This window comes from Chroicocephalus ridibundus, chromosome 1, assembly GCF_963924245.1.
Source record: "Chroicocephalus ridibundus chromosome 1, bChrRid1.1, whole genome shotgun sequence".
Taxonomy (NCBI): Eukaryota; Metazoa; Chordata; class Aves; order Charadriiformes; family Laridae; genus Chroicocephalus; species Chroicocephalus ridibundus.
Window position 1 is genome coordinate 11,673,343 of NC_086284.1, and position 24,681 is coordinate 11,698,023.

General features: G+C 46.1%; 1 protein-coding gene across 2 annotated transcripts in view; it reads right to left on the bottom strand.

Moving 5' to 3' along the window:
- Positions 1 to 515: 515 nt before the first annotated feature.
- The window catches only part of NUP98 (nucleoporin 98 and 96 precursor), a 37,936-nt gene continuing 13,770 nt past the window's right edge, over positions 516 to 24,681 (bottom strand). For both annotated transcript variants that reach the window (XM_063328395.1, XM_063328385.1), the window contains exons 13-33: positions 23,958 to 24,091; positions 23,583 to 23,770; positions 22,297 to 22,413; positions 20,542 to 20,846; positions 19,272 to 19,385; positions 18,395 to 18,533; positions 17,922 to 18,099; positions 17,386 to 17,550; positions 13,006 to 13,182; positions 12,096 to 12,249; positions 10,312 to 10,732; positions 9,301 to 9,530; positions 8,616 to 8,885; positions 7,842 to 7,999; positions 7,185 to 7,328; positions 5,947 to 6,089; positions 5,139 to 5,360; positions 3,985 to 4,226; positions 3,205 to 3,359; positions 2,616 to 2,727; positions 516 to 2,007 (exon numbers count right to left, since the gene is read on the bottom strand). In XM_063328395.1, the coding sequence (XP_063184465.1) occupies positions 1,790 to 2,007; positions 2,616 to 2,727; positions 3,205 to 3,359; positions 3,985 to 4,226; positions 5,139 to 5,360; positions 5,947 to 6,089; positions 7,185 to 7,328; positions 7,842 to 7,999; positions 8,616 to 8,885; positions 9,301 to 9,530; positions 10,312 to 10,732; positions 12,096 to 12,249; positions 13,006 to 13,182; positions 17,386 to 17,550; positions 17,922 to 18,099; positions 18,395 to 18,533; positions 19,272 to 19,385; positions 20,542 to 20,846; positions 22,297 to 22,413; positions 23,583 to 23,770; positions 23,958 to 24,091 (3,986 nt within the window). In that variant the 3' untranslated portion in view covers positions 516 to 1,789. The remainder of the gene's footprint in view (positions 2,008 to 2,615; positions 2,728 to 3,204; positions 3,360 to 3,984; positions 4,227 to 5,138; positions 5,361 to 5,946; positions 6,090 to 7,184; positions 7,329 to 7,841; positions 8,000 to 8,615; positions 8,886 to 9,300; positions 9,531 to 10,311; positions 10,733 to 12,095; positions 12,250 to 13,005; positions 13,183 to 17,385; positions 17,551 to 17,921; positions 18,100 to 18,394; positions 18,534 to 19,271; positions 19,386 to 20,541; positions 20,847 to 22,296; positions 22,414 to 23,582; positions 23,771 to 23,957; positions 24,092 to 24,681) is intronic.

Below are 24,681 nucleotides of genomic sequence, written 5' to 3' on the forward strand. Positions count from 1 at the left end.
ACCTTCTAGTGGCCTACCAGTATCTTAAGGGGGCCTACAAGAAAGCTGGGGAAGGACTTTTTAGGATGTCGGGGAATGGTGGGACTAGAGGGAATGGATTAAAACTAGAGATGGGTCGATTCAGACTGGACATTAGGAAGAGGTTCTTCACCATGAGGGTGGTGAGACACTGGAACAGGTTGCCCAGAGAGGTGGTGGAAGCCCCATCCCTGGAAGATTAAGGCCAGGCTGGATGGGGCTCTGAGCAACCGGATCTAGTGGGAGGTGTCCCTGCCCATGGTGGGGGGGTTGGAACTAGATGATCTTTAAGGTCCCTTCCAACCCTAACAATTCTATGATTCTACATCAGATCCAGCTGCAGGGAGAGTTCAGCTTCCCCAGCACCATTCCTGCACCCCAGCCGTGGGAGCTGTGCCACTACCCAGGCTGCCCCCCACCACCCAGGGAGGACAAGCTGAGGGACACGTGTCTATGAAACCAAAATTTTATTTAATAAGCAAAGGAAAGCATGGGGATACTATAAACATTTTATTTATTGTTTTCAAAAAGACAGGAAAATAATCTAGATCATTTATTTATATTTTTTTTTAATAAAAACCTTTGTATAATCCTCATGCATAAAGACCTTCAGTGAGCCGATGCGAAGCGGCGCCAGGCTGGATGCAGTGGCTGGCCCTGGCAGGAGGTGCCGCTGCAGTAACCCTGAAATCAGAGCGGAGCGAGAGACGGCTTCTTTCCTTCTTACAAAAAAAGAGTCGGGTTCCGGACACAGCAAGAGCATGGACTGCACACACCAGAGCACACGGACACGGTCGGCCGTTGGCTTGCGGGATGGTTGTAGGCGGGATGGCAGCTCCACTTGATGTAACCAGCTCCACAGCAGACAGGGGGACGACGGCGCACACCCGGTGGCACCCACTGCCCACATGGGCCAAAGAGGCCACGAGGCTGCTCTGCTCCACGAGCAGGTGACCCCTTTCGGCAGTTTGGCTTTCGGTGCGGAATTTGCCCCCTGCCCTCAGCAGCCTGGAGTCCAGGAAGGCGGCAACTCTTAGGACAAGCTCCTGGGTTTTACTGAGTGCGGCACCCAGGAGATGTCCCTCCTCAGAGCTCACCACACCCAGTGTCACCTCCCCTCCTCCTGGGGCAGGGAAGAAGCTTGCTTTGCTTTTGGAGATGGAGGATGGAGAAGTGAGAGAAACAACACGTTTCGCAGGTCTCCAGATTAGCAAGAGAACACAGAAAAAGACACTTCCAAACTTAAGTTTCTTCTCCCCCTCACCCCCACCCACAGAGCAAACTTTTAACATAAAGCCCCACTTAAAGCGTGTCCGCGGTCAGTTCAGGTGCCAAAGGTTCATCCGTTTACCGAGCGCAGCCCTCCCCAATAGCGGGAGTCTGCCCACAGAAAAATGTCCCAGAATTTGCTTCCCCATCCTCTGCGCCGCCACGGGAGGGGTGAAAAGGATCTGCCAGGAGACGAAGCCCCCACCGTGCCCCCCGCCACAGGCACAGTCTCACCTGCAGACAGGTTCAGCAAGAGGCGCTTTATTGAGTCGAGGGAAATGTTGTGTGGTTGAGGGTGCAGCCAGCCAGGTCCCACCAGTCAGTGCTCCCCGCGTTACAGAGACTCCTGCCTCAGCCCACGTACTAAAGCTCTTTTACACCTCTATGGAAACCCCTGCGTGGCTAGAGAGAGGTTGTTCACCCTCAGAACAAGGGTAAGGGTTAACAAACGGTAAAAACTGTCCCAACCGTGGAAGAGATTCTTCCTCAATGAGATTCTTCCTCAATGAGTCACTACTGTCAGCTCCCGAAGGTAAGACTGGGTGAGGCTGCGGAGCTCCTCCAAGGCATAGTCCTCGGGCATAGAGAGCCGCCCGACGTGGGGAGCGAGCAGGCGAAGAGGGACACGCTGCAGGTCCGGCGTGGAGTCGGAGACGGGCTCCGGGGCGTGCTGCAGGCTGAGGACCACCCGCAGCAGGTTGGCGATGCGCTTGGCCATATCTGGAAAGAGCAGGAAGAGAAGTGTTTCTGCATGCTCCAAAATGGGAAATTCTGGAGCAAAGGCATGGGGCTGGGTCAGTGGAACCATGCGCTGGTGTGACCTGGCCTTTTCTCAGCTCCAGCAGTGAATCTCATAGAATCACAGAATGGTTCGGGTTGGAAGGGACCTTAAATATCATCTAGTTCCAATACCCTGCCCAGGGCAGGGACACCTCCCGCCAGATCAGGCTGCTCAAAGCCTCATCCAGCCTGGCCACCTCCTCCATGAGCCTTATCAAAATTTACTCTTATTCCTCAGACCAGACTGTTCCCTGCAAGTACGCTCCAGCTTTACTGGGCACCATAAAACTAAGTATGGAGCGGACGCTTTACTGCTGCTCAAGACAGTCGTAAGAGACCAGATACTGGACGCTACATCAGCCAGGCAGAAAAACTGCCTGAAATGGTGACCAGCAGCTGTATGACAGTGACTACCGGGGCAACACAGGGCTCCCCTTGCCAGCCACAGCCTTCCTCTTCAGCATGCACAGCAGCAGCCCCGCTGGCAGCCAGGACCGGCTGTAGAACTGCCTTTCCCAGCAGGTTGCTGGATACCGCTGTCACCGTACCTGACTGAGCCAGGTGGTCCTTTGCGTTGTGGCACTGGATCTGCTCTATCCTCTTGCACAGCGACGTCACTTTGGTGTGTAACCGCTCCAGCTCGTAGGTGGAACAATCCAGCTGAAAGCAAAGAAGAAAGTCAGCCTGCGAGACATCTAGAGGCTTTCGGCAGAATCACTCACGGAATACCCGAGTGCACTCCAAGCTGAATCTACCCAACAGAAGACAATTACGCTAAGGCCTGTTCGAAGTTAACACCTGAAGTGGGGGAAATGGGAGGTCTGGAACTGAATTCGAGGGGACTGACACACAGACTCCCCACTAACCAGCTAACTGCTGGTTTTGCTCCTTCTCTTTCACTCCTCTCATCGCCATGCTGCATAGAGCACGTTTGCAGGGCAGAGCCCACATCTTCTTTTGACAGCATCTACCAAATCCCTCTGCGTTTTCAGAGATGCACCATATTCTGTTCGCTGGTGCCTGCCGAAGGGAAACACCAACGCTAGCACTGAACACTAAAAGGTTATTCTAAAAGCGAGACTCTGAATCAGCTTCCAAACTGTAGAGGAAAAAAATACAGCTGTTTCAGTCTGTTACCTGTTGAATCCGATCGAGCATCTCAATAACGCGGATGTAATCCAGGTAGACCAGCCCCGCCATCTCCCAGTCCTGGATGAGTGCACTACGCTCGGGAGGGGCAAGATCTTCCAGGAATCCTTTTAGGTACTTGTAGTTTTCATTAATAATAGCATCTAAAGAGAACAAGCACGTTAGTAACGGAGCAAAAGGGTTTCTTACAAGTCAGGAACATTGATTGATAAAGGAAGAGCAACTAATGGACTGTACTCTGAGTGAGCTTTGCAACTCCTTGACACTATCAGCCATGGCCAGAAACGCTTACTTGATTTATAGAATCACAGAATGTGTAGGGTTAGAAGGGACTTTTAAAGGCCATCTAGTCCAACACCCCTGCAGCAAGCAAGGACATCTTCAACTAGATCAGGTTGCTAACAAAAGCAACAGGCTACAAAAGGTAAGTCTAAGGCCATCCCGTTTCCCAGAGCAGGGCCACCCCAACCCACAGGATCAGGGCTCATGAAAGTCCTTGTTCCCTGAGGCACCTCTTGGCACGGGAATGTGGATGTGCAGAAGGTGAAGCTCTGCCCTTCTCACGCCGTGTTTGCAGTCAGTGACCATCACGCCAGGTATGGTGAGAGCTACTCTGCAACGGCCAAGCCACTCTCCACTAACCCGTTGCTAGAAACACAACCCTACCCCTTCGTATTACTGAGCACCCAGTGATTTCTGCTCCTACTGTTGTTTTATGTGCGCTGTTCAAAAGACGGAAGGAAAAAAAAATGAGGAGAGCAGACTCACCTGATGCTAAGTGCCTGACAACCAGCTTGTGACACTGGTTCCAGTGCCCAGCCTTGAACAAGAAGAGGGCTTCTTTGTGCTTGTCGCCCTCCATCCTTGCTCGAACCGCCTTTGCTTCATGAATCCACTCTGGGGGGACGCAGAGCCTCTGCGTCAGAAAAGTCTCCTTGGCCCAAGACTCGGGTGTCTCAGAGAGAACACAGTGGCGGTTGATGAGCTCCCGCACTGCCTTCTCCCGTACGCTGCGGGGAGAGGGCACAAGGCGTTACTCCAACAAGCAATCCTTCAGCTCCCGCCATCAGAAGATACACTTCCAGACAAGCAGCCGAGGACAGAGCGAGGCAGCAGTGAACACCTCTTGGCAATGGCAGAGGCACAGGTAAGAGACGGCGAAAGCCAGCCTCGCCAGGCCTTGAAGAGGCTTACTGCAGGGGATCAAGGAAAGTTCTAGATCAGATGAATTCCTTCAGTACAGACTAGGCACCAAGAAAGAAGTCATCACTAAGCGTTCTGTAACATCGTAAGTGGTTGTAAGCTTAAAAACATTTGATCGGGGCCCCTAGGAGTAATATACAGGCTCTATTTGAAGTTATCAGTTGGAAAAAAAATTCTATTGCAATGTATTAATGGTAGCTGTAAACAGCAAGAGACACCTTTCCAGAAAAGTAGTATTATTTACAACTTTTTGTTAAGTACGTATTTCACAACAGAAGCAAATAATGTATTCTGGTCATTCCCAAGCTTTTGTTGCAAACACATTTGCTTCTGTTCAGCTCCAGTTACGCTATTTTGCATTAATGATGTTTTCAGGACAAGTTCTTGCACCCAGTAAACTTGCAGAGCCACAGACAGGATACACAGCCCTAGGACAGCAAAACGGCTACGAGATCTGCTTCTATGGCACAGTTCAGGAGTTGCAGTCATTAGACTACCACACTATTTAACATCTAACAACACATTTAACCAAGCAGAATTATTCATGCCATTTTGTAATCCCAGCACACAGTTTTTACAAGCGGCATGAAGTCGTCCAGCTGTGCAGTCCCAGTTCAGCGTGAGAGAAGCCATGCTAATTAAGGGATACAGAGCAGGTCTTTAAAACAGAGGACACACTATTTTCAAGGCAGAAAAAAAATTAAAAATCTTTTACTCACTGCGTGTCAGGCTCATGCAGCAGCACAAAAACAGCCCATTCCCAGAGCCCTTCGCTTTCGAGCTGGGCAGCGTAGCTGGCGTTCAGCACTCCCTGGCCCTGCCTGAAGAGGTGGGTGTAATTCAGGGCTCTGAGCACTTCCCACAGGTGCCAACTGAGACGGTAGTCCAGAGGGTCAGATGTTACACTCCTGGGATCCAGCAGCTGGTCAAGCTCATAACACCTGCAGGGAAAAGCATTTGCAACATAAATAGCTAATTGAGTCCACACAGAGTCAGAAATTGGTGTTACCAAGTTCCTTCCCTTTGCCCACTTCCAATTATTCCACAGATGTGATTTATGTGGGTGTGAGGGGTTTGTTTTTGCTGTTTTGTTTTTTTTTTTTTTTTTTGTGGGGTTGTTTATTATTTTTTTTAAAGATAGGAGCAACTGCTAAATTTCTTTTGCCCTTCTTTTGAGTCTACATCCAGACTGTCACAAGCTTTTCTTTTGTATCTGCTCCTCCTGCAAGTTTCTCAATGCCTTCCAAAGGCGGCAGCTTTGGTGAAGCAAGATTACTGCGCTCCTCAGACATAGAAAACACGCTTGAAAAAAAACCCCACAAACATGCTCCAAAGCTTAAGTTTCATCCCCTGTACCATCACGAGCAGTGACAGTGTCACTGCCTTCTGTAAGGGTGTACATGCAAGGCAGGTTTTGACTACTCAGTAAACACTGAAGCTGGTTTCATACCCCTGTTTTGGGAATTCAACAAGTCACCAACCAATCAAGAATTTTCTAAATCGTTTTTGAACTATCCACCCATTTACCTGTCACTGTAGAGCTTTAACAAATGGAAACAGACGTCTCTCAGAGGTCTTCCTGCATTATCGTCTTCTTCAATTACACAGCCAGAATCTTCTAGGTAAGGAGGCAGAGGACAGCAGGCGTATTTTTCACACTCTGGTGTGTTCTAAAGAAATAGTTTTAACAGGAAGTTTCAAGACAGTACTCTGAACAAAACTGCTCCCTGAATTCCACACCGCTCAGCAGGCCCGCGGGCATGCTTTCTGCTTCAAAGCACAAGGTGCACCCTACTGCACCTGCAGTTAAAAATACACAGCAACTCGACAACAAAAAGAAAAAAGATAAGCCCAAAATGCTTTGGCGGGCTTAATTTTGTCTCACACTGAGCTCTCAAAAGCCTAACGTTAGCAGCATTATCTTAAGTTCAAGTCATGATAAAACTAAAGCTTGGTATTTTGAAGGGATGAGCACGTTACGCTGACATACTATGTTCAAAGAGAACAGTAGTTATTCCTGCAGCATTAAGCATGCATCAATTAGAAGTTACCAGACACGATGCTGTGCTTGGCCTACCTTTAGGCATACCGATCATGGCCTGAACTATCTTTACTTAAATGATTAAACGCTTTTTTCAACAGAACCCTTTGTCTTTCTGTATAGGGAGGGTGACAGCTCTACAAGGCTTTGCATAATGCATGCAGCCAGGCACTGCCCGCAGGACAGCTTCCACCTTTGCTGCAGGAACAGCGAGTGTAACAAACAGGGGGGTGTTCGGCAACTATTTTAGAAGTCAGGCAGCTGAGTATTAATCATCACACTGGGAAAAGTGACTAGCTACCCAGCTCAAATGGCCTTCCTGCTGCTGGCCACTACCCATCTTCCTCATTTTGTCTGGCTGTCAAACGCCTGGAAACACTCAATCGGTGGAAGACAGGCTTCAAATAAGTCACTCCCAGAACACCCCAAAGAGCAGGTCCTAAGCTTCTCGAGTGACCAGAACTACCAACACGTTCAATCCCGGTGCTTTATTCCCACTCCAGCGGGGGAAGGAACATTCCCACCGTTCCCATGCTGCAAAACCTCATCATTAGAGCTGCTGAAGGAATCTGATGCTGTGATGACTGAAATAATGGACCCATATGCAATTCCACACTCAGCACCTCCGCAGCGATACTCGACTGCTCACAGAAGTCTCAGCACAGCATCAGACAGTCAATGGTAGGGAGTAAGATTTCCTTTCACCCAGGCACGACTGACCTACCTGAAACGCTGACTCGTACATGGCAAGCGCCTTGGACACAGAAGCTGTTGGAGGAAGCAGGTACCAGAGGTGCACAGCCATGCAACGCTTCCAGTCCAGCAGGGAGCACACATTGATACTTATTCTCTCCGATAACTGCCACACCTAAAGAAACAAATTACTAAGTTTAGTCAAACTTATCATACATTGGTCAGTACACACCAGGAATGCAGCAGTAAGAGGTTACATTAGTTTAAAAAAACCAACACGTCACCACCTTGTATTCTTTTCCTGCTGTGTACCACATGCTGTGGTTGAGCAGCTTAAATGTATGGCTGTCAAGAAGGGGAAGTCTCTTCTCCCAAGGAACAGCGACTGGACAAGAGGAAATGGCCTCAGATTGTGCCAGGGGAGGTTTAGGGTGGATATCAGGAAAAGTTTTTACACTCAAAGGGTTATCAAGCACTGGACCAGGCTGCCCAGGGCAGGGGTGGAGTTGGCATCCCTGGAGGGATTTACAAGCCAGGCAGACGCGGTGCTGAGGGACATGGGTTAGTGGTGGGTTTGTCAGTGTTGGGTTGATGGTTGGACTCGATGATCTGACAGGTCCCTTCCAACCTGGACAATTCTACAATTTTAAGTCAAGTCAATACGAAACAGCCAAGTAACACAACTTACAGGCTTTCCTGCAAGCAGGGCAAAGATCCGCAACCTCTCCTCCTGGATGAAGCAGTCCGCCTGCAGCCTGTGCCAGTCCACCAGCTGCATGGTGAGGAGGTCCCGGACGGGCTGGCTGCCGGCCAGCTGGGACAACAGCAGAGCCAGCCTGTGGTCACCTGGAAGAGGAGAGAACAGCACATCAGGCAAATCCCTCCCACCTACCTGGTCCTGAGTTGTGGGGCACTTTGATCAGCCTACAGCTGCACAACTGGGGTTTGTGCACAATTTCTTATGAAATAAACCACCCTGTGAACACCTACCAGGAATGGGGGCAGGGGGGAGAAGACAAAGGCATGGGAAGGACAGACTCCCCCCAAAGGAGGCAAATGAATGGAACAGTTAAGACTTGAGCTGACATAAAAGACCGAGATGAAACTAGCTATTAGGCTCTGAAAATACACATTTTTAAAACAAGTGTAAAGTGCTTAACAGAAGCTCAATTAAAAATTACAGAAATTAAAAACCTTTGAAAGGAGATACTATGCAAAAAACTAGTTCGAAATGCAATACAGCATCACTTCCTAACCCCAGGAGAGCTGACAAGTAAGCCAGCGTAAATACGACCAGTTCTCCAGCAGCAAGTAGACAAGCCAGCCCCGACCTTAAACACCGTCTGACGCAGGAAAACTCCGTACTCAGAGACGCCAGTTACTATCAGCTCTCAAAGCTGAAATTCTCTTTATGTCTCCCTTCCTCCTCCCCACAAAAAGCTGAGAGATTTAAGCATCTTACCTGACTGCTGTGCCAGCCTGCAAGCTTCACCAATTCTCTTCCCAGTAAGGCAGCTGAAGACAGCCTCTATGTGATTGCCGTGTCGGGACAGAGAGACTTCCTCCTCAATTCGTCCCGCAGCGGTCTCCGAGAGCCAGCGAGAGAAGGCTTTCCTGCGCTCCAGGGCGAGGGTGTATTCGCTGGGTTCCTCCAAGCTGGCCTCCAACTCCTTCAAGTTCCCCCAAATCGCTTCACATAAAGTCCACGTCAAGCCCCAGTGCTTCACAACAGCTGTCAGGACAGAGTTATTCAATCATAAGGCGTAAAAACATACAGAAGAATATTCAGAATCATAGAATAGTTTGGGTTGGAAGGGACCTTAAAGATCATCTAGTTCCAACCCCCTGCCATGGGCAAGGACACCTCCCACTAGACCAGATTGCTCAAGAGACGACTCATAAGACTATAAGCATAACTCCGTAGCATATCTTAAAGGATATCCTCCTGTTACAAGAGGATACGGGAAGTCAGCTCCCCAGATGCAATCAACCACATTTATGCTTTCAGAAAGAATGCTGAGGTACAGTCAGTTTTTCTGTTTTATTCACATTTCCCTGCTCTGATGCAACCTGAAAAAAATCAATCTGAACTGGACAGTTTTCCAGATGCACCATCACCGCTGTGAAAAGAATTAGTCCACACTCACTTTCTGTCACAGCAGGATCCTCGGATGCCTTCCTAACCCAGTCAGCATAGTCGTGAATAGCGGAAACTCCTGGGTTGGGCGCCAGCAGAGGACACTGCTCATCCATATGGACAGTGCTGTGTTTCAGCTTTATCTCCAGGGGGATGAGATACAGCTGTTTGTCTCTGTCCATCTTCCGCTGCTCTAAGCTCAGCTTCTCCACGCGAACCTTGAAAGAGGATTCTGAGAGTCTGGTGGAACAAAGAACATAATAAACAGTTAGCAACATTATAAATTGTTTTCCATGCACGTGAACTGCACCCATCACAGCAGCTTGTCTTAATTTTAACATAAAGTAGTAAGACATACAATCCAAGGTCACCAGCTAGGTATGAGGAACCTGGTTACAGTCTGGGCTTCAGAACCAGACTCACTGAGCTGGGTGCTTCCAGCTCTCAAAAGGCAACGAGCACACCCTACCGTGCCCCAGCCCATTTTCTGAGCACACCTCATTCTGCCAGCAAATCAGATACGCTGGAGAACAGCAACCAAACAAGCTTTTTGGAAGACTTAAATGGTAGAATATCTGGCTATATTCCAGTCACGTTTAGGTATGGAGTTTCACAGCCCAGGGAAGGTCTGTATGCTGCTTTATATACAAGCAGAATTTACGGGATCTGAATTCAGAAGCTAAACAAGGAATGTCTTAGGTAGTGCAGATATCCTCAGGGTAAATCAACAGTAGATTAGAAGCTTCCTGGACAACAATTTTGAACTTTCTCTCTTTAACCTTTTGTTGGATGAAAGTGCTATTTACTTGTTACATTGATCTCAGTGTCGTAGTAAGGGTAGTAATTTTTTTTTAAAGTAGCAACCTGAAGGAAGTCTCCACAGCTAACATGATCTTGCACCACTTGTGCATATCAGAAGTAATATTAAGATGAATTTCAAGAAGTTATCAACCTACAACCAGGATTCTTTCAAACAAGAAGAGAACATGTCAGAACCATCCTGAAGGGAACTACTACTCACGATTTTGGAGCAACAGGAGTTGGCAGGAATCCGTATTCCACAGACTCACACTGAAGCTCTTCTATTTCAGTTGATCCACTCAACTGATCTCCACAATTGACAAGTGTCCAGTTGGGTCCCCAACCAACGCGGAACGAGCGTCCCATGAAGAGGGCCATATCCATCAGCAGCTTCCCTTTTCTGTAGGTGATGGACTTCTCCAGAGGTACAAGCCCTTGCTGCCTGCGGACACCAACTGTTTTCATCTGTACCTCAGGGACTGATGATGGCACAGAGAATGCAGACGCTAACGGAGAAGTCGCCGACCAAAGGGCAGCAGAAGGGGGACTGCTCAAAGTCCTCGGTCCCTTGAAATCTTGCTGAGCAGCACTTGGTGGCTGGAAAATTATGTTAGCAAATTTTGACTGCAGCAGCCCACCAACTAGAGGGGAAAAAGCAGGAAAAACGTTGGAGTGAAGGGGGTACTCACTTTTCAGGCAGTACATTTCCAATATCTTAAAGGTATTTCAGCACCTGAGCAGCCAGTGAAAACATCTGCCACGTTTGTGGTTTGTAATGGTAACGCAAAGCTAAGGATTATTTGCAGCACAGAGAACTGCAAAACGCATCGTGCACAGCCTATTTTGCAGCATCCAAACTAAAGCACATGGTATTACAACAAGAACAGTACATATACAGTCCCCCCCAAAAATCTACAGTTTCCAAAGAAGTCGCTAATTTAACAGAGGATGTCATAGTTAGACCATCAGAACAGAAGCATCGCACAGAGAAAGCAGACACCAACTGCTACTAGCAGGAACAGGGCTGAAACTGTCCCCACAGGAACATCTCAGGTCTGCCCATTTAACTCAGGAAGCAACTCCATGCTTCCATCAGTGGTATTTAGGTACAGTGGTTAGTGGAGGTACTGGGTGCAAATGGCAGGGTTTTGGCAGTGGGGGGGGGGCCACAAGGGTGGTCTCTGTGAGAAGAGGCCAGGGGCTGCCCTGCGCTGGACACAGATGGTGCCCACTATGGACCCACCGCAGGTCGCAGCTGGGCCCATCAGGGGAGTCTATGACACTTCTGAACCAATCTGCAAAGTTTGTGCCTCTGTGAGATCTTAAGAAAGGGCAGAAAACACCACACAGGCGGGAAGGAGGGGAGGAAAAAAAAAAAAAAAGGTAAAAGTGAAAGGAGCAGAGCAAGCACCAAGGTCAGAAGAGGAGGAGGGGAGGTGGTGCTCCAGCACTGGAGCAGGTATTTCCACAACAGCCTGCGGGAGAGGACTCACACTGGCGCAGGGAAAAAAGGGTGAGGAAGAAGGAGCGGTAGAGAAGAACTGCTACATACTGGCCGTAGCCCCCCAACTCCCCATCCCCACTGCGGGGGGGAGGAGGTAGAGAAGTTGGGAATGAAGGAGTGAAGTTGAGCCTGGAAAAGGGGGGACAAGTTATAAAGCATCGTTTCCATTTGTCTTTGTTTCTCACTACACAAACCTATTTTAACTGGCAACAAATTGATTTTACCCAAGTCAAGTCTGCTTACCAGGTACCATCACAAGAAAAAAACAATCTCCCCATCTTTATCTCAACCCCAGAGCTTTTTTTCCATCCAATTTTCCCCTCCCCTGCTGTTGAGGAGGGGGAGCGAGAGCGCTGCTGGGTGGGCATCTGGCTGCTGGCCAAAGCTAACCCACCCCAGCACACAACTGCTCTGCCATATGTTCAGCCAGTGACAGGATTTTGCCTGTTAATATTAGAATTAAGCTCTTTTTTGATACAGTATGTGGTTTTGCACAATACCTGAGTATCTTTTCTGTCCTTGTGATTTTGAAATTGGGAGCCTCGGAGAACAGATCTCTTGAGAAGTATCCATTTTTGCAGGTTGCTTCCCAGGATGATGATCCAGGATCAAATCTAGGTCATCTTCATCGGCAAGCAAGGAAGCTTTCATAATCTAAAAAAAGGTGATAAGTCAGGCCTGCACATTAGCAATCACTCTCGCAGCAGCAGTCAGCTGATCTAATCAGCACCTTTCCCAACCAAGATAACTTCCTCGTGTTGCATATGACAATACACTCATGCCACAAATATTTCAAGTAACAGTGAAGACACAGAGCTCAGGAGAACTGACAGCAAGCTTGTCAGCTGATGATAAACTTTTACAAACTACTAGTTAAATCAGTGTCACCGTACTTGTTAGCATAGGTGTGAAGTCCTAAAATAATCATGTTTGCTGAGACCTTCGCTCTACCTACTTATTTTTCAGCCTAAGTAGCAATTCCACTGTTTTTAACTTAAAAATTAAAAACACAGGTAGAAGTTTACAAGTGTTGCAGGTACTAGCCTTTCACCAAACAAACGAAAACACCAAATCCCAAATCAAGACCAGTTATCCTATTGCCTTGTTTTCCACAGCTTGGCCCTGAGGCTGTGGTATTCCTTTAGCTTGTCACATTGCCCACACTTCAGAATCCGGAAATCTGAATCCTAGCCTTAAGCTGATTTTCATTTCTGCATTAAGCTTTTCACATCTGTAATGGTTTACCACAAAACCACAGAAGTCTAATGTGTAAATTTTAATCACATTCTAGGTGTGATGTACAGTTTATTACAAATTTGATATATAAATACACTCAGGGAGGCAAACCGAGAAGTCAGTGAGAGATATTACCCAGTCTTCTCCTCCAGAGGGGAAATCGCAGAGACTCACCTGCAAGACGTGGGGGTTAATACCCAGGGTTGAGGCGATGTGAGTCGAAGCAGGCACTGCCTCAGGCTCTTCTATCATGTTATCCTCCACCACGGGCTCCTGGAGAGGCTCCTGGGTGATGTCTGCCATATCACTGTCCAGTTCCACAACCCTGCCCAGCTGCTCCACTTCTGGGCTCTGCGGATACACGCAGAGGCCGTGTCAGACAACAACAGATTGCAATGGTTTGCAGAAAGAGTATTTAATAGTTTCAACAATCACCTGCAAGTGAAGCGGAGCACTCCCTTGCGTGTGTCAAGACTCCACATTAAGTTTAGAGATGAACATATGCAACCCTTTCCCATTTTCTTCAGAGTTGTAACGCAACAGTGCAAGTTACAGTGAAGGAGAAGTCACGGTTTAGTGAAGTCCTCCTGAAGTTTACCAAGTTCTGCCATGCAGTTTAAGAAACTATTCTTCAGCTTCCCATTTTCCATGTGACCAACAAAAAGGAAGAGAGTTTTGCACATCCTGTCTTCCTTCCCTTCTCCCTCAAAATGCTGCCACACACAAAGAAAGTGTCCTGTGCCTAAGTTCAACCTGGGAGATTTTCAATGACTGAGCAATCAGTTCCAAAGCAGTGATTCTCCAGCATTACTGCACAGTATCTCCAGTATCGCTGGCGGCTGATGAGCCGATGAGTCACTGTAATACCTGCTGTTTCCCAGCTATGACGTAGTACACGTTAAAAACATTGAGTTTATATTCCACAAAGAACTTACCAGAAGTTTTAAGTGGATACAAGCCCCTTCAAGACAGCGTAAGACTGGGTCACAGAGTGTGCGCGCACACACATGTAGAGTCTTTTTTTTAATTTTAAATGAGGACACGACTGGCATTGGACTGGAAAGTTGTGGGGTTTTCCCATGATATTCTACCTACCACTAGCATATTAGCAGTTAAAAAGTTAAATATAGTAGTTCTCTTCCAATCTGCAACTGAATTTCTCATCTCTACTGCTGGTCTGAGGCAGGAGGAAGAATTAGTTACAACGAGCAGACATCAGAACTGGACTCTGACTGCTGCTGCGGCCTCTGGTTCTGCCCAACGTGCTGGCCATGGGGACAGCAGTGAGCCCTGTGAGCCGGCATCAAACCAGAGTGGGACAGCACTGCCAAGCCGTTCAACTGCCAGCTCTGCTGCCAGAAACTGTGTGACAGGACAGAAACCCTGGAGAATGCCATTCCCAGCCAGTACTGTGCAGCTAACTCACCAACACAAAAGCAGCACCTGGCCCAGGAGTAATTTAGCCTATGCCCCATTAGCTGAATGGCCTTCAGGTGGCTCCTGATGGGCTCTAACCCCAAACCTGGGCTCCAGGGCACTGGTTTTGCACCAGTCTAACCACTGCTTAGATGTGTGTCCTGTGAAAGAGTGATGCTTGCAGCTTGGTTCCCAGAAGCAACAAGGCGCAGACTGCTGAAGCAACGCTCTGGAGCGATGCGTAGAGATGAGCAAGGAAACCGCGGCAGAGAGGGCACTGGAAAACATGCTAAGGAATTTAAGAGCATATTCAAATGGCCGCTCCTTAGCTCATTAGAATCAGCCAAGAAACATGATGAACGTTATCAGATGAGGCAGATAAAATTAGACTGGGGTCTGTAAAGATAGAACTTAATGGCAGACACGAAAAGAGCCTTAGCTGGTGGTATCTGAATATGCGGAACAGATTTACAAGTCAAAATATGGTTACATGCACAAAAGTTTCACTGCTCCCTTCATTGTGCTTTAATGCAGCCAGGCCCCCGGTGTAACTATTTCCTGTGGACCTTGAAACATTAATAAATTCATTAATATTCAAGTTAGTAAGGGAAGAAAAAAAACAAACCCAAATTTAGATCCTAAATGCTTCCTACAGACCAAAGAATATTATTTTCAGATGCTTTACACACCAAGAATTTGGCAAGTTTTTAAGCCATGCCATGAGTTTCTCAGAGGTTTGGGAAATGAGGCTAGGTGTTTTTCCTATTTTCGGAAACAAAAACCTTAGTTAATGATATGCAAGTCAAAGAGGTTAATTAACGCAGACAAGTTTTTGCTAAATACATTTGAATCTATAAGACATGCCTGAATAAATCACACATACTCCCAATATTTTTGACTGCTTAAAACATCAGCTCTGATCCCCAATAATCTGCAAAAGAAGGAAAACTGAAAGGTGTTACACTCACGGGCCAGTCTGTTAGACAGCCATATGTTCATCTCAAATAAAATGCAAAAGTTTAAGGAATGCACTTTAGGAGAGCAGGATGAACTAGCAGGTTTTAATTAGCCAGAGGCAGAAGGAGCGACAAAGCAGCAGCTGTATGCCACTCTGGGATTCTCCAAAGCCAGAATCCACAGAAGAGCTGGCAGCTCCCCTAATTTTCTGGCTGTATGGAAAGGCCTTTAGCTGAACTGCTGCTGCCAGACCTTCATTCTGGGCCCCTCTAACCTGCACAGAGACCTACAGCAGCACAGCTGGAACGGCTCAGGCATTTCTGCAGAGGTTAGAGCTAGATCTATCAAAGACTAGTTGACACCAAGGTCACAGGTTTGCTCTCTACAACTCCCTGAAAGGAGGGTGTAGCCAGGGGGGCTTGGTTTCTTTTCACACGGAACAGGTGGTAGGACAAGAGGAAACATCCTCAAGTTGCACCAGGGGAGTTTTAGAATGGATATTGGGAAAAATTTTTACACTGAAAGGGTTATTAAAAGCATTGGACCAGGCTGCCCAGGAAGTAATGGAATTGCCATCCCTGGAGGGATTTAAAAGCCGGGCAGACGTGCTGCTGAGGGACATGGTGGTGTTTGTCAGTGTTGGGTTGATGGTTGGACTCGATGATCTGAAAGGTCCTTTCCAACCTCAACGATTCTATGATTAAAAGCAATTCCCAGTTAATTTAATGTTTTCCGACAACACAAATAATGAAATTGCTCTTTTGCACAAGCAACGATAAATGGGATTTGTTGTATGTCCTGACACTACGAACAGACCCTCGTCCAGAAGGGCTCTAAGTTACCCAAAGCCATTGGCCAATGAAGAGAAACGCTGCTGGAACACGTCCTGGTTTTGGAAGGACTAGACCCAGTACAAAAAAAAAAAAAAAAAAACAAACCAAAAGTGTTCAACCTATTAGACAGCCTTTTAAGCTGTTTTTCATGCTTTGAGTTCAGAGATGCAGAAATAAAGCTGCCCTCTTCTGCTTCCCCATGAGATAACAAACATAGAGCGCTGGCCACATGCCATACAGCACTTGCCCCACGGTCCGTGCCCCGGTGAGCTGCGAGATCAGCCATCACCTTTCCCTGCAGCCACGGATTACTGACGGGTAAAATGGAAAGCAACAAAATCTCTCAGCAAGTCCTGTCCAGGTCCCGCATACCCTCTGCTCTGCCGTCCTGCACACCCTACCTGCCCAAGGCTCACTGTCACAGCTAGGCAATCGAGAACCCAGTTTTGGGAAAAAAAAAAAAAAAATAAAAAAAAAATCTGCTCCGCACTTGCTTTCTGGTTTATGAGAAGTTACTTCAAAAACATACAGGCAGTTCACAAACATTTATCACTAACATCTGGCATAAAGAGTATATCCTATCCTAATGGCAGGATGCCTTCCAAATAGGCTGTTTTTCACCCACAGTGAAGCAGCTCCTAATTGACGGTGTCCACACGAATTATATTTGGAAAATGCCAAGAGTATCAGCTGCAATTAGACTAACCTTTAAAACCACGTAAAAAGATTTTTTTAAAATCGAACATTAGACCACTTCATTAGTGGCTAAAATGCCGCCCTCCCTATGCAAGGCAGAGGCATGCCCCTGAGGATGTTTTACAGAGCTCGAGAAGCAGCCACATCCAACCCAAATACATTTAAAAATAAAGTGTATAACCAGCCTTGAAAAAGCAGTTTTTAATAAAAATAGAGCACATTCTTAATATATAAAAGCATACAGGCTTGCATACTAAATGATGATAAAGTCAAATTAATGCACAATATTATTCTCAAGGCAGGCAGCCACACGGCATTATATAGCATATATTCAATATTCACAAAGCCAAGTTTTCTTCCAGAAGTGGTGCAAATATGCCAAACTCAACCTAGACCAGAATTTAAACAAGAAATGAGAGCTTAAAGCCTTCCCACCCCCACACATCCTCAGTATGAAAGGTCAAGTATCTTAACGAAAAAGAACACGCAAACACTCATCAAGAGGGCGGAAGAGCTACTGAGTTTGTGCCAGTTTGCGTAAGGTTTTGCTCTTCGGTTTCCAGGCTACTTGTTACTTCACCACCCCCTCCCTAGGCACCATTCTTCCCATCGCATTCTATGAATTCCCTTTTAGTCACGGTCCTCCTTCTACCTGGGATGGAGGTGGTGGCTTGCCGTTTAGGGTCATTTGCTGGGGCGGCAGGTGCCCTGGGGGCAGCACAGGTGTCGTTTTTAACTTCTTTGTGTCCACTTTTGAAGGATGCTCCTCCTCTTCCTCATCTGAATCTTGCAAGCCATACTTGGAGAAGTGTGCCACCTGTGTAACGAGAAGGGTAAATCCGTCACAGTTTGGAAGTGAGGTTTCAGGCATCCATTTCTGAAAGGCCTGAGCAATGAGCTGACGTAACTGTAAGCCTCACACAGCATTGTGACGCCTCAACAATTCAACCTCAAAAACCTCAAAAATTCAGCTTCTGCACAGGCCAAAGACACCTGCTGAGGGCAGGGTTTCAGCCAAAGAAGTTGCGATCAGTCTGGTAGAGGACAGTCTGCACTACAGCTGAAGGACTTGTGACAGTTTACAGAAGTTTAGTGACGTTTTTGAACGGTAAGTTCTCAGGAAATTCTAACTTCAGATTACTGCCGATATTCTCGTAAGTCACTTCACAACTAGAACAAAACCATTACCTTAAACACCCAAGATCCGGTCTCTGGGCGGTATTCCTTGAATCGAGCGCCCTGCTTCCGGGAGACGGACTCCAGTCTGCCTTCGTAATTCATCTCTGCCAGGCGTTCAGGGCTTTTTATCAGGCAACGAGATGTTTTATCTGTAGGCCAGACTCCATCTAAGGTAACTTCAGCTCGTCTGTTGAAGACAGACAGAAGTGTCTGTAGTAAGAGGCTACAAGGATTTGAGGCAAAAGCTATTATGGTACACACAGAGAAACCGAGAACCGAACATGTGGGCTCAAAGCAGCTTTTAAACCCAATTTCTGCTTCAGAAACTTGCAAGTATCTAGGAACGGTATGATGTCGTAACCTGAACACACACCTCGGACTTCGATTTCTTGGTAGCTGCCTGCAAACACTGCAGATTGTCAATATTATAAAGAACATCCTTACCAGCCACTGTCCCCACACAGTACGTATTTAAAAATTACCTATTTAAACCTTCACCAATAGGTGGTTTTCTTTCATCGTCAGGGTAAACAATAACTTCTTTTCTACGGATATGTACAATGTCATCCAGATTTAAGTTAGTTAGATTTACTTCTCCTTCAAAGTAAATCGATCCATAACCTGAAAAACAAACCGAAACATCACAATTTGTCCATGAAAAATTTCATGCCAGAGGACCTGTCCCTGCTACATTCCTCCTTTCCCTGCCCAGCTTTGTCATGTCTCCAGAACAACGTACAAGTGGCTCCTCCTTCCCAGTGTGAAAATAGTGAAGAGGTGTTACCAACTATTTAGAACCCATCCTTTTGCACAGAAAGCTTTTTTGTTAAAGCTTTTTGTTATCACTTGGCTATTCATATCGCCATCACAAACACTAAGCGTATCCTCAGCTTTCTAGTGCAATCAGAAAACGTGTTTTAAAAATAGTATACATCATATGACTACTTTTTTTTTTCCCCAAATAAAAGCAGCAAAGATACAGTTTGTGCTGAAAGCTATTCTTTACTAGAGCTCAGCCAGCTTCAGTGCAGGTAACAACTAAGATGGAAGCAAAGACGATCAGTTTTGCATCAATGCTCCAGCAAGTTTGGATTTTACAATCTTCATGTTTAAGGAGAGAAAGCGTCTTAAGAACTACAGGCGCTTTTGTTCTTTTTGTATTCAAGCTTGTCAAGTCATCCCTCAACACAGATTGCTAGTGCTACCAGTGTGGAAGATCCCAAGCCTTTGATGAAAGTTGTTGGCAATGGTAAAGGCACTGTCAATAATCCCACCAAGGGCACGGAACTCAGATTCAGGTTCCATAGTTTAAGATGACAGGTTAAGCTTCAAGCACCTACCAGAGCTGCACGCACTCACCTTTGCGGCCTATGGTGAAGTCTGTCACAATACATTCATTCCTGTCATTGGTGAATCGCGCTAGCTCCTCCATGGAGGGGATGGTGTAATAGCCAGCTCGCGTGAGAACAATTCCTGCAACAGAAACATCATTGAGAACTGGGCTGACAGCAAGTTCCCAACTTTGGTGTGTTTCATTCCATTGCTTTTGCAAGCCTGGATTACTGAAGGTCCCAAACGAACCGAGAATCACTGCAACAAAAGCAAACAGAGAAATCAGAATCCCTGATTTCCACAGCCTTCAGAGCAAACCTAAGACAGTTGCCATGTCAGGTTCTCCCAGCCTAGCAACCCGTCTTCATCAGAGACCAGCAGCAGATGTGCAGGTAAAAGGAAAAATGCAAACACACACAGCAACACGTGGCAAAGACTCCCAGCTTTAATCATCTGGGGGCTCAAGCACCTGCTGACCAAGGTGCCGCATCTTTTACATTTAACAGTCTCCAACGCTTTTTCATCTATTAATGTGTCTAGCGATCTTTAAAATCCACAAAAGCTTTTTGCATCTACAGCTTCTTGCCATTGGGGCTTCTGAAAACATTTCTTTTGAACATGCCATCTGCTAGATTCATTAGATGCTACATAGTGCCTGAAAGGATCTTTTCAACCTCTACAGACCACTCCTGAGTTTAAAAAAAGAAATAACCCTAACATCCCACCCCCCCACACCTCTTCACCAGCTACAAAGTCTTAGCTAAGGGAAAGCTTCTCAAGACCTCTCACAGTATTTTCCACACTTTTCTGTCTTTTTCAGTTTTACGAAACCCTGAGACCAGAATTAAGACTACTGAAAACACACGCACACGATGGGCCTACAGAGACACAACCATGTTCTGTCGTCCATTCCTTCCCTGGCAAACCCTACAATGTAGTTTGCATGTTGATAACCACCAAGCATTAAGTTTCCATCTCTAAGATCTTGCTCCTGAATGATAATCAACTCGGACTATTACTGCAGAACGGTTACTGACTGGGTCCTCCTCTTCCCTCTCTTGCATCTCACTACCTCAAATATAAAACCAGGTGATGAAATTTAATTGCTCATTGACTCAGCAGAAACAATTCCTGCACTAGGTAAGAAACTGAAAAGCACGATTTGTATTCTGTAGAACAGAGGAGAGAAAGGAAAAGGGCAAAAGCTGAGGGTCTAAAGCAGCAAAAGAGAACTTTAATGAAGCATGCATGAAGTTCTGTCAGGAACTTCACATCTGCTGCCCACACACAGTCTGACCTGCAGGATGCAGATGATGCACTGTTTCAGGCTCCTCTTCGCGCTCATCCTGAAGGGAATCATCATGAAATGAGGCATCTTCACTGCTGCCTTCCAGACCATTTCGCAAGGCCACACGCATATTCAGAGCCACAATAGTGTCATCCACACTGTTCTGGTGTTTGTGCACAGCATTCTCTGGGGTCTGTGGGATGGGCTTGGCAATGGGGTTAGTGTAAAACCGAGTCACTTCATGCTGATCATCCTCCTCCTCCCGCTCACCATCTTGCCTGTGGTTTTCATCGGGAGGTACCGACAAAAAGAACCTGAAGAAATGAAGAACAAAGTTGAATTATTTAGTTCTAAGGGACTTATGTCAACATTAAAATTGTGGTGTCTTCTCATACAAAAAGCAAACAGGACCACTATGTGAACTGCAGCATCAGCAGACTGAGAGAAGCCATTATTCCCCTCCACTCTGCCCTTGTCAGACCACCTCTGCCATTCTGCATCTCATCTGGGGCTCCCACTACAAGAGCGAGAGACCAGGAGAGGGTTACCACAAGGGTTGGCAACTAAAACACGCCCCTGTGAGGAGAGCCTAAGGAAATGGATCATTCAGCCTGGAGAAAAGGCTTGCAGGGGGGGTGCAATAGCAGCCTTCCAATGCCAAAGACAGAAGTCAGGCTCTTCACAAGTACATCTGGCAGTAGGATGAGAAACAATGGTCAAATTAAGACAGGGAAATCAATGAGGACAGTCAAGCACTGGAACAGGGACCAAGAGAGGTTGCGGAATCTCTATCCACAGGCTTAAGAGACCCAACTGGACAAATTCCGCAACAACCAGGTCTGCATTCAGCGCTGAGGCTGCCTGAGGAACAGAGACTTCCCACGGTCGCTTACAACTGAACAAGTCAATGATTTGTGAACCAGGCTGTTACAGACTTCCGTGCCCCAAATACACACTGTTTTAGAAAGAACGGAGGATTAAGTCTTGCAGGCAGCATGATCAGCTCAAACTTGAGAACACTGTTGTGACCGTCACTCCAAAACACCAGCTTTGGAGAGATGCCTGTTGTACTGGGCTACTGGCAACAAGGCTAACAAATGCCTCTGCCCCATTATGAGCTGCCTGGGTCAGCACTTGGGTGATCAGAAGAAACAAGTTCCCCACTCCCCTCTTACTTCTAGTAGCTTTAAATAAAATCAAAAAGTTGACCTGGTCAGGAAATTTTCCAGCCTCTGATTTAAAAAAAAGGTTCATCTGAAATACGATCATAGATTTTTAGAGGAAGTAGGTATTCAGGCATCTGGGAGGAAGAGACAGCCTTAGAGATTCCTCATCTTAATATATAGAAAAACCATTATTGCTACGAGACATTTGGGTCAGAGGAGCTTCCCTGCAATCCCCACATTGCTGAGGAGGCCTAAGCAGAAGGACAGGGTTGTCTTCTCACCTCAGGGTCAGGTTTATCACTTCCCTCAAGAAATGGCCTAGTTTCTCACTACAGGGAATGAGGGGAGACATATCCAGAAAGTAAGTCATTCCTGTTGGACCTCCTGATTTTGGATGGAATGAATTGGTATGTGACCACACAGGAAGAACATACGGCTACTTTACGAGGAAACAAATCTCAACAGGTCAACCCGCTTCCAATGAACAGCTAAGACGACGCTCCTGAAAATAACTACCTACTCTACTAATAATTTAGAGACAGGCATAACCAGTTTGCATTTCTCGTAAGTATAACACCTTCAGGATGAATCAACATACCGATCTCCATTCTCTGGATACTCTGATGGGGACGCCAGGTCTTCATTTTCACGATTAACAGGTGAGAACAGATTGCTACTGTTGAGATTCTTCAAAACCAACTTTTTGATGCTCTTCCTAAAAAAAAAATAAAATAAAAAAACACCAAAGAGAAATTTGGATATATATGCACTGCATAAATATACATTTCACACTCAGTTCGTGTCTTCCAGGGACCAGGAACCAGCTGTATGAGACCTGTCTCCACACTGAGGACATACAAAGTCTTCTGTAAGAGCACTGCAGTAGCAGAGATACTCTTTTTGGTATTCCACTCAAGGCTTTGGTTTATGGGTAAGTGTAAAAAGCACAAGTCATTGAAAGCTTCAAAATCCACGTTCAGTAAATGACAGTATGAGCTGTTTTACAAACAGAGCTTTTGCAGTGGAAGCACAGAACCCTGTACAGAAAGTCTGCCCTACAGGGTCACCTAAGGAGCAGATCAACAGCCAGGCCAGGCCCACTGCCTGACACCTGAACATCACCCAACATCTATGACAATTACACTCAAAAAAGCCTAAGTATCCCTTTGTTCTGATCTTTTGTTCATTTGGTGTTTTTCAATAAAACATTGAGTAAATTCCATGATCTGCTCTCTCCCTGGAAAGTGAAGAGATGGTTCAGGCTAAATTAAAGTCAAACCAACTTCACAAAGGTTACAAAAACTTTTTTAAAAGCCGGTGCTTAGACAGACTTTCAGTGACTGATGCGTCTTTCTCCAAAGTTATTTTGTTGTTTAACTAGATTCCAAAGCTTTCCAACCTCCTTTTCACTATGATTGCCACTGATGCTTTTGAAGACTGAACCCAAAAGCTTCAGTAGGGCAGAGCCACAGGCACCATTATTAATTTCTGACAGACACATCTGTGTACTTGAAATACAACCAGTGCCGGGCTATGAAAGTGTCAGAGATCTGCCTTCATTCTGACTGCATGAGCAACCCTAATGACGCTTGTATTTCAGAAGCAGGAGGTATTACACCGTAACAAGCTTTCCTGGTAGTAATTCCTTACAGACTCCAATCACGGAATGACCTCATTTTACAGCTTATTTGGCCTTAACAGTTTAAGCTGAACATTATCTCCTCTACAGAAAATAGTTCTCTTCAGGTTTTACAGAACACTTGTTATTGCTATGCATATTTGAACCAGGTCACAAAACAGCCATGGAATTTAGGATGCTATATAGGAGTTTCTTTAATCTGATCACATGATTCTCCCACCAACACACACAAGATAAAAACTAACTTTGGCATGAATGCACCATTGGATAGGGATGGCTCGTCGTCATCAAGACCATCAAAGAGATGGGATTTCGCAGAGCCAGCTGACTGCAAAGCTTTCGGTCGCACTCTAGTCGCTGGACGCGGAGTCAGCTTGTAGTGGGTGGGTGTCGTTAAGGCCTTCTGAGCTGCTGGGTTAGTTGGTTTCAGCCTCTGAAACAAGAAGATGTAGAATCAGAATTTTCATATTGCTTACTGTAAGCCACTACGCCACTATGAGAACACACATGGCAACTTATTTCGCTGCTCACTGCGTAATTAAGTGAAGACAGTGAGCGTAAAACATAAGTGAATTTCAACTCTTACCCAGAAAGCAAGTTTAATGTTTAGGTGCACTCACCTCTTCTTTCTTCTTTGGGTCTGACATGGGGTTTCTGAAGAGCGGAGAATCTCCAAAGGGTGAGTAAGTCAAGCTATTGAGATGCTGCTGAAGGACAGCTTGCTGGGCAGCTGATGCATTTGGGTCTGTCAGAGCTATAAAAAGAACATTATTTTTTTGTTTTAATAATTTTTACTAACAGAAGCAAGGTAGGTGGAAGAGGCACCCTTCCAATCACAGGATCTCCTCCTAGGAATTAAAATTTCTATATGAACTTCAGCATTCCTTTTCCCCTGCTCTTCAGTCACCATTTCTGCAGCAGTTTGAAGGAAGAAATCAGATTCTATTCCTTCATTAGAATTTGCAACCACATTCAGTTTTATCGATGAAAAGCTGAGGGCACGGAGAGCTACACATCAGTAGAATGAGCCTGGCCTGCCAAAACCTTTAACTAACAGGTCTATAGTCCTCTCTACAACAAAGGCCTCTTAATTTTCTCTCTTCATCTTCTAGCATCTAATTTTCATTCCTATTAAAATACTACAAGCCTGTCTTCCCACACAGTGTTGTGTGCTCTGTGTGTGTCTCCCTGCCCTAAGTTTAAACTCATTTTCCTGAAGTCACAGCCTCAGGGGGCTGGAACATCAGGTCTGTACGCTAGTTATTTAAAGTGTTTAAATTTAAACAGGGTGAACACTGCTGGAAGTGACAGACGTTTTGTCTTACAAAACGATATAGCACAAGT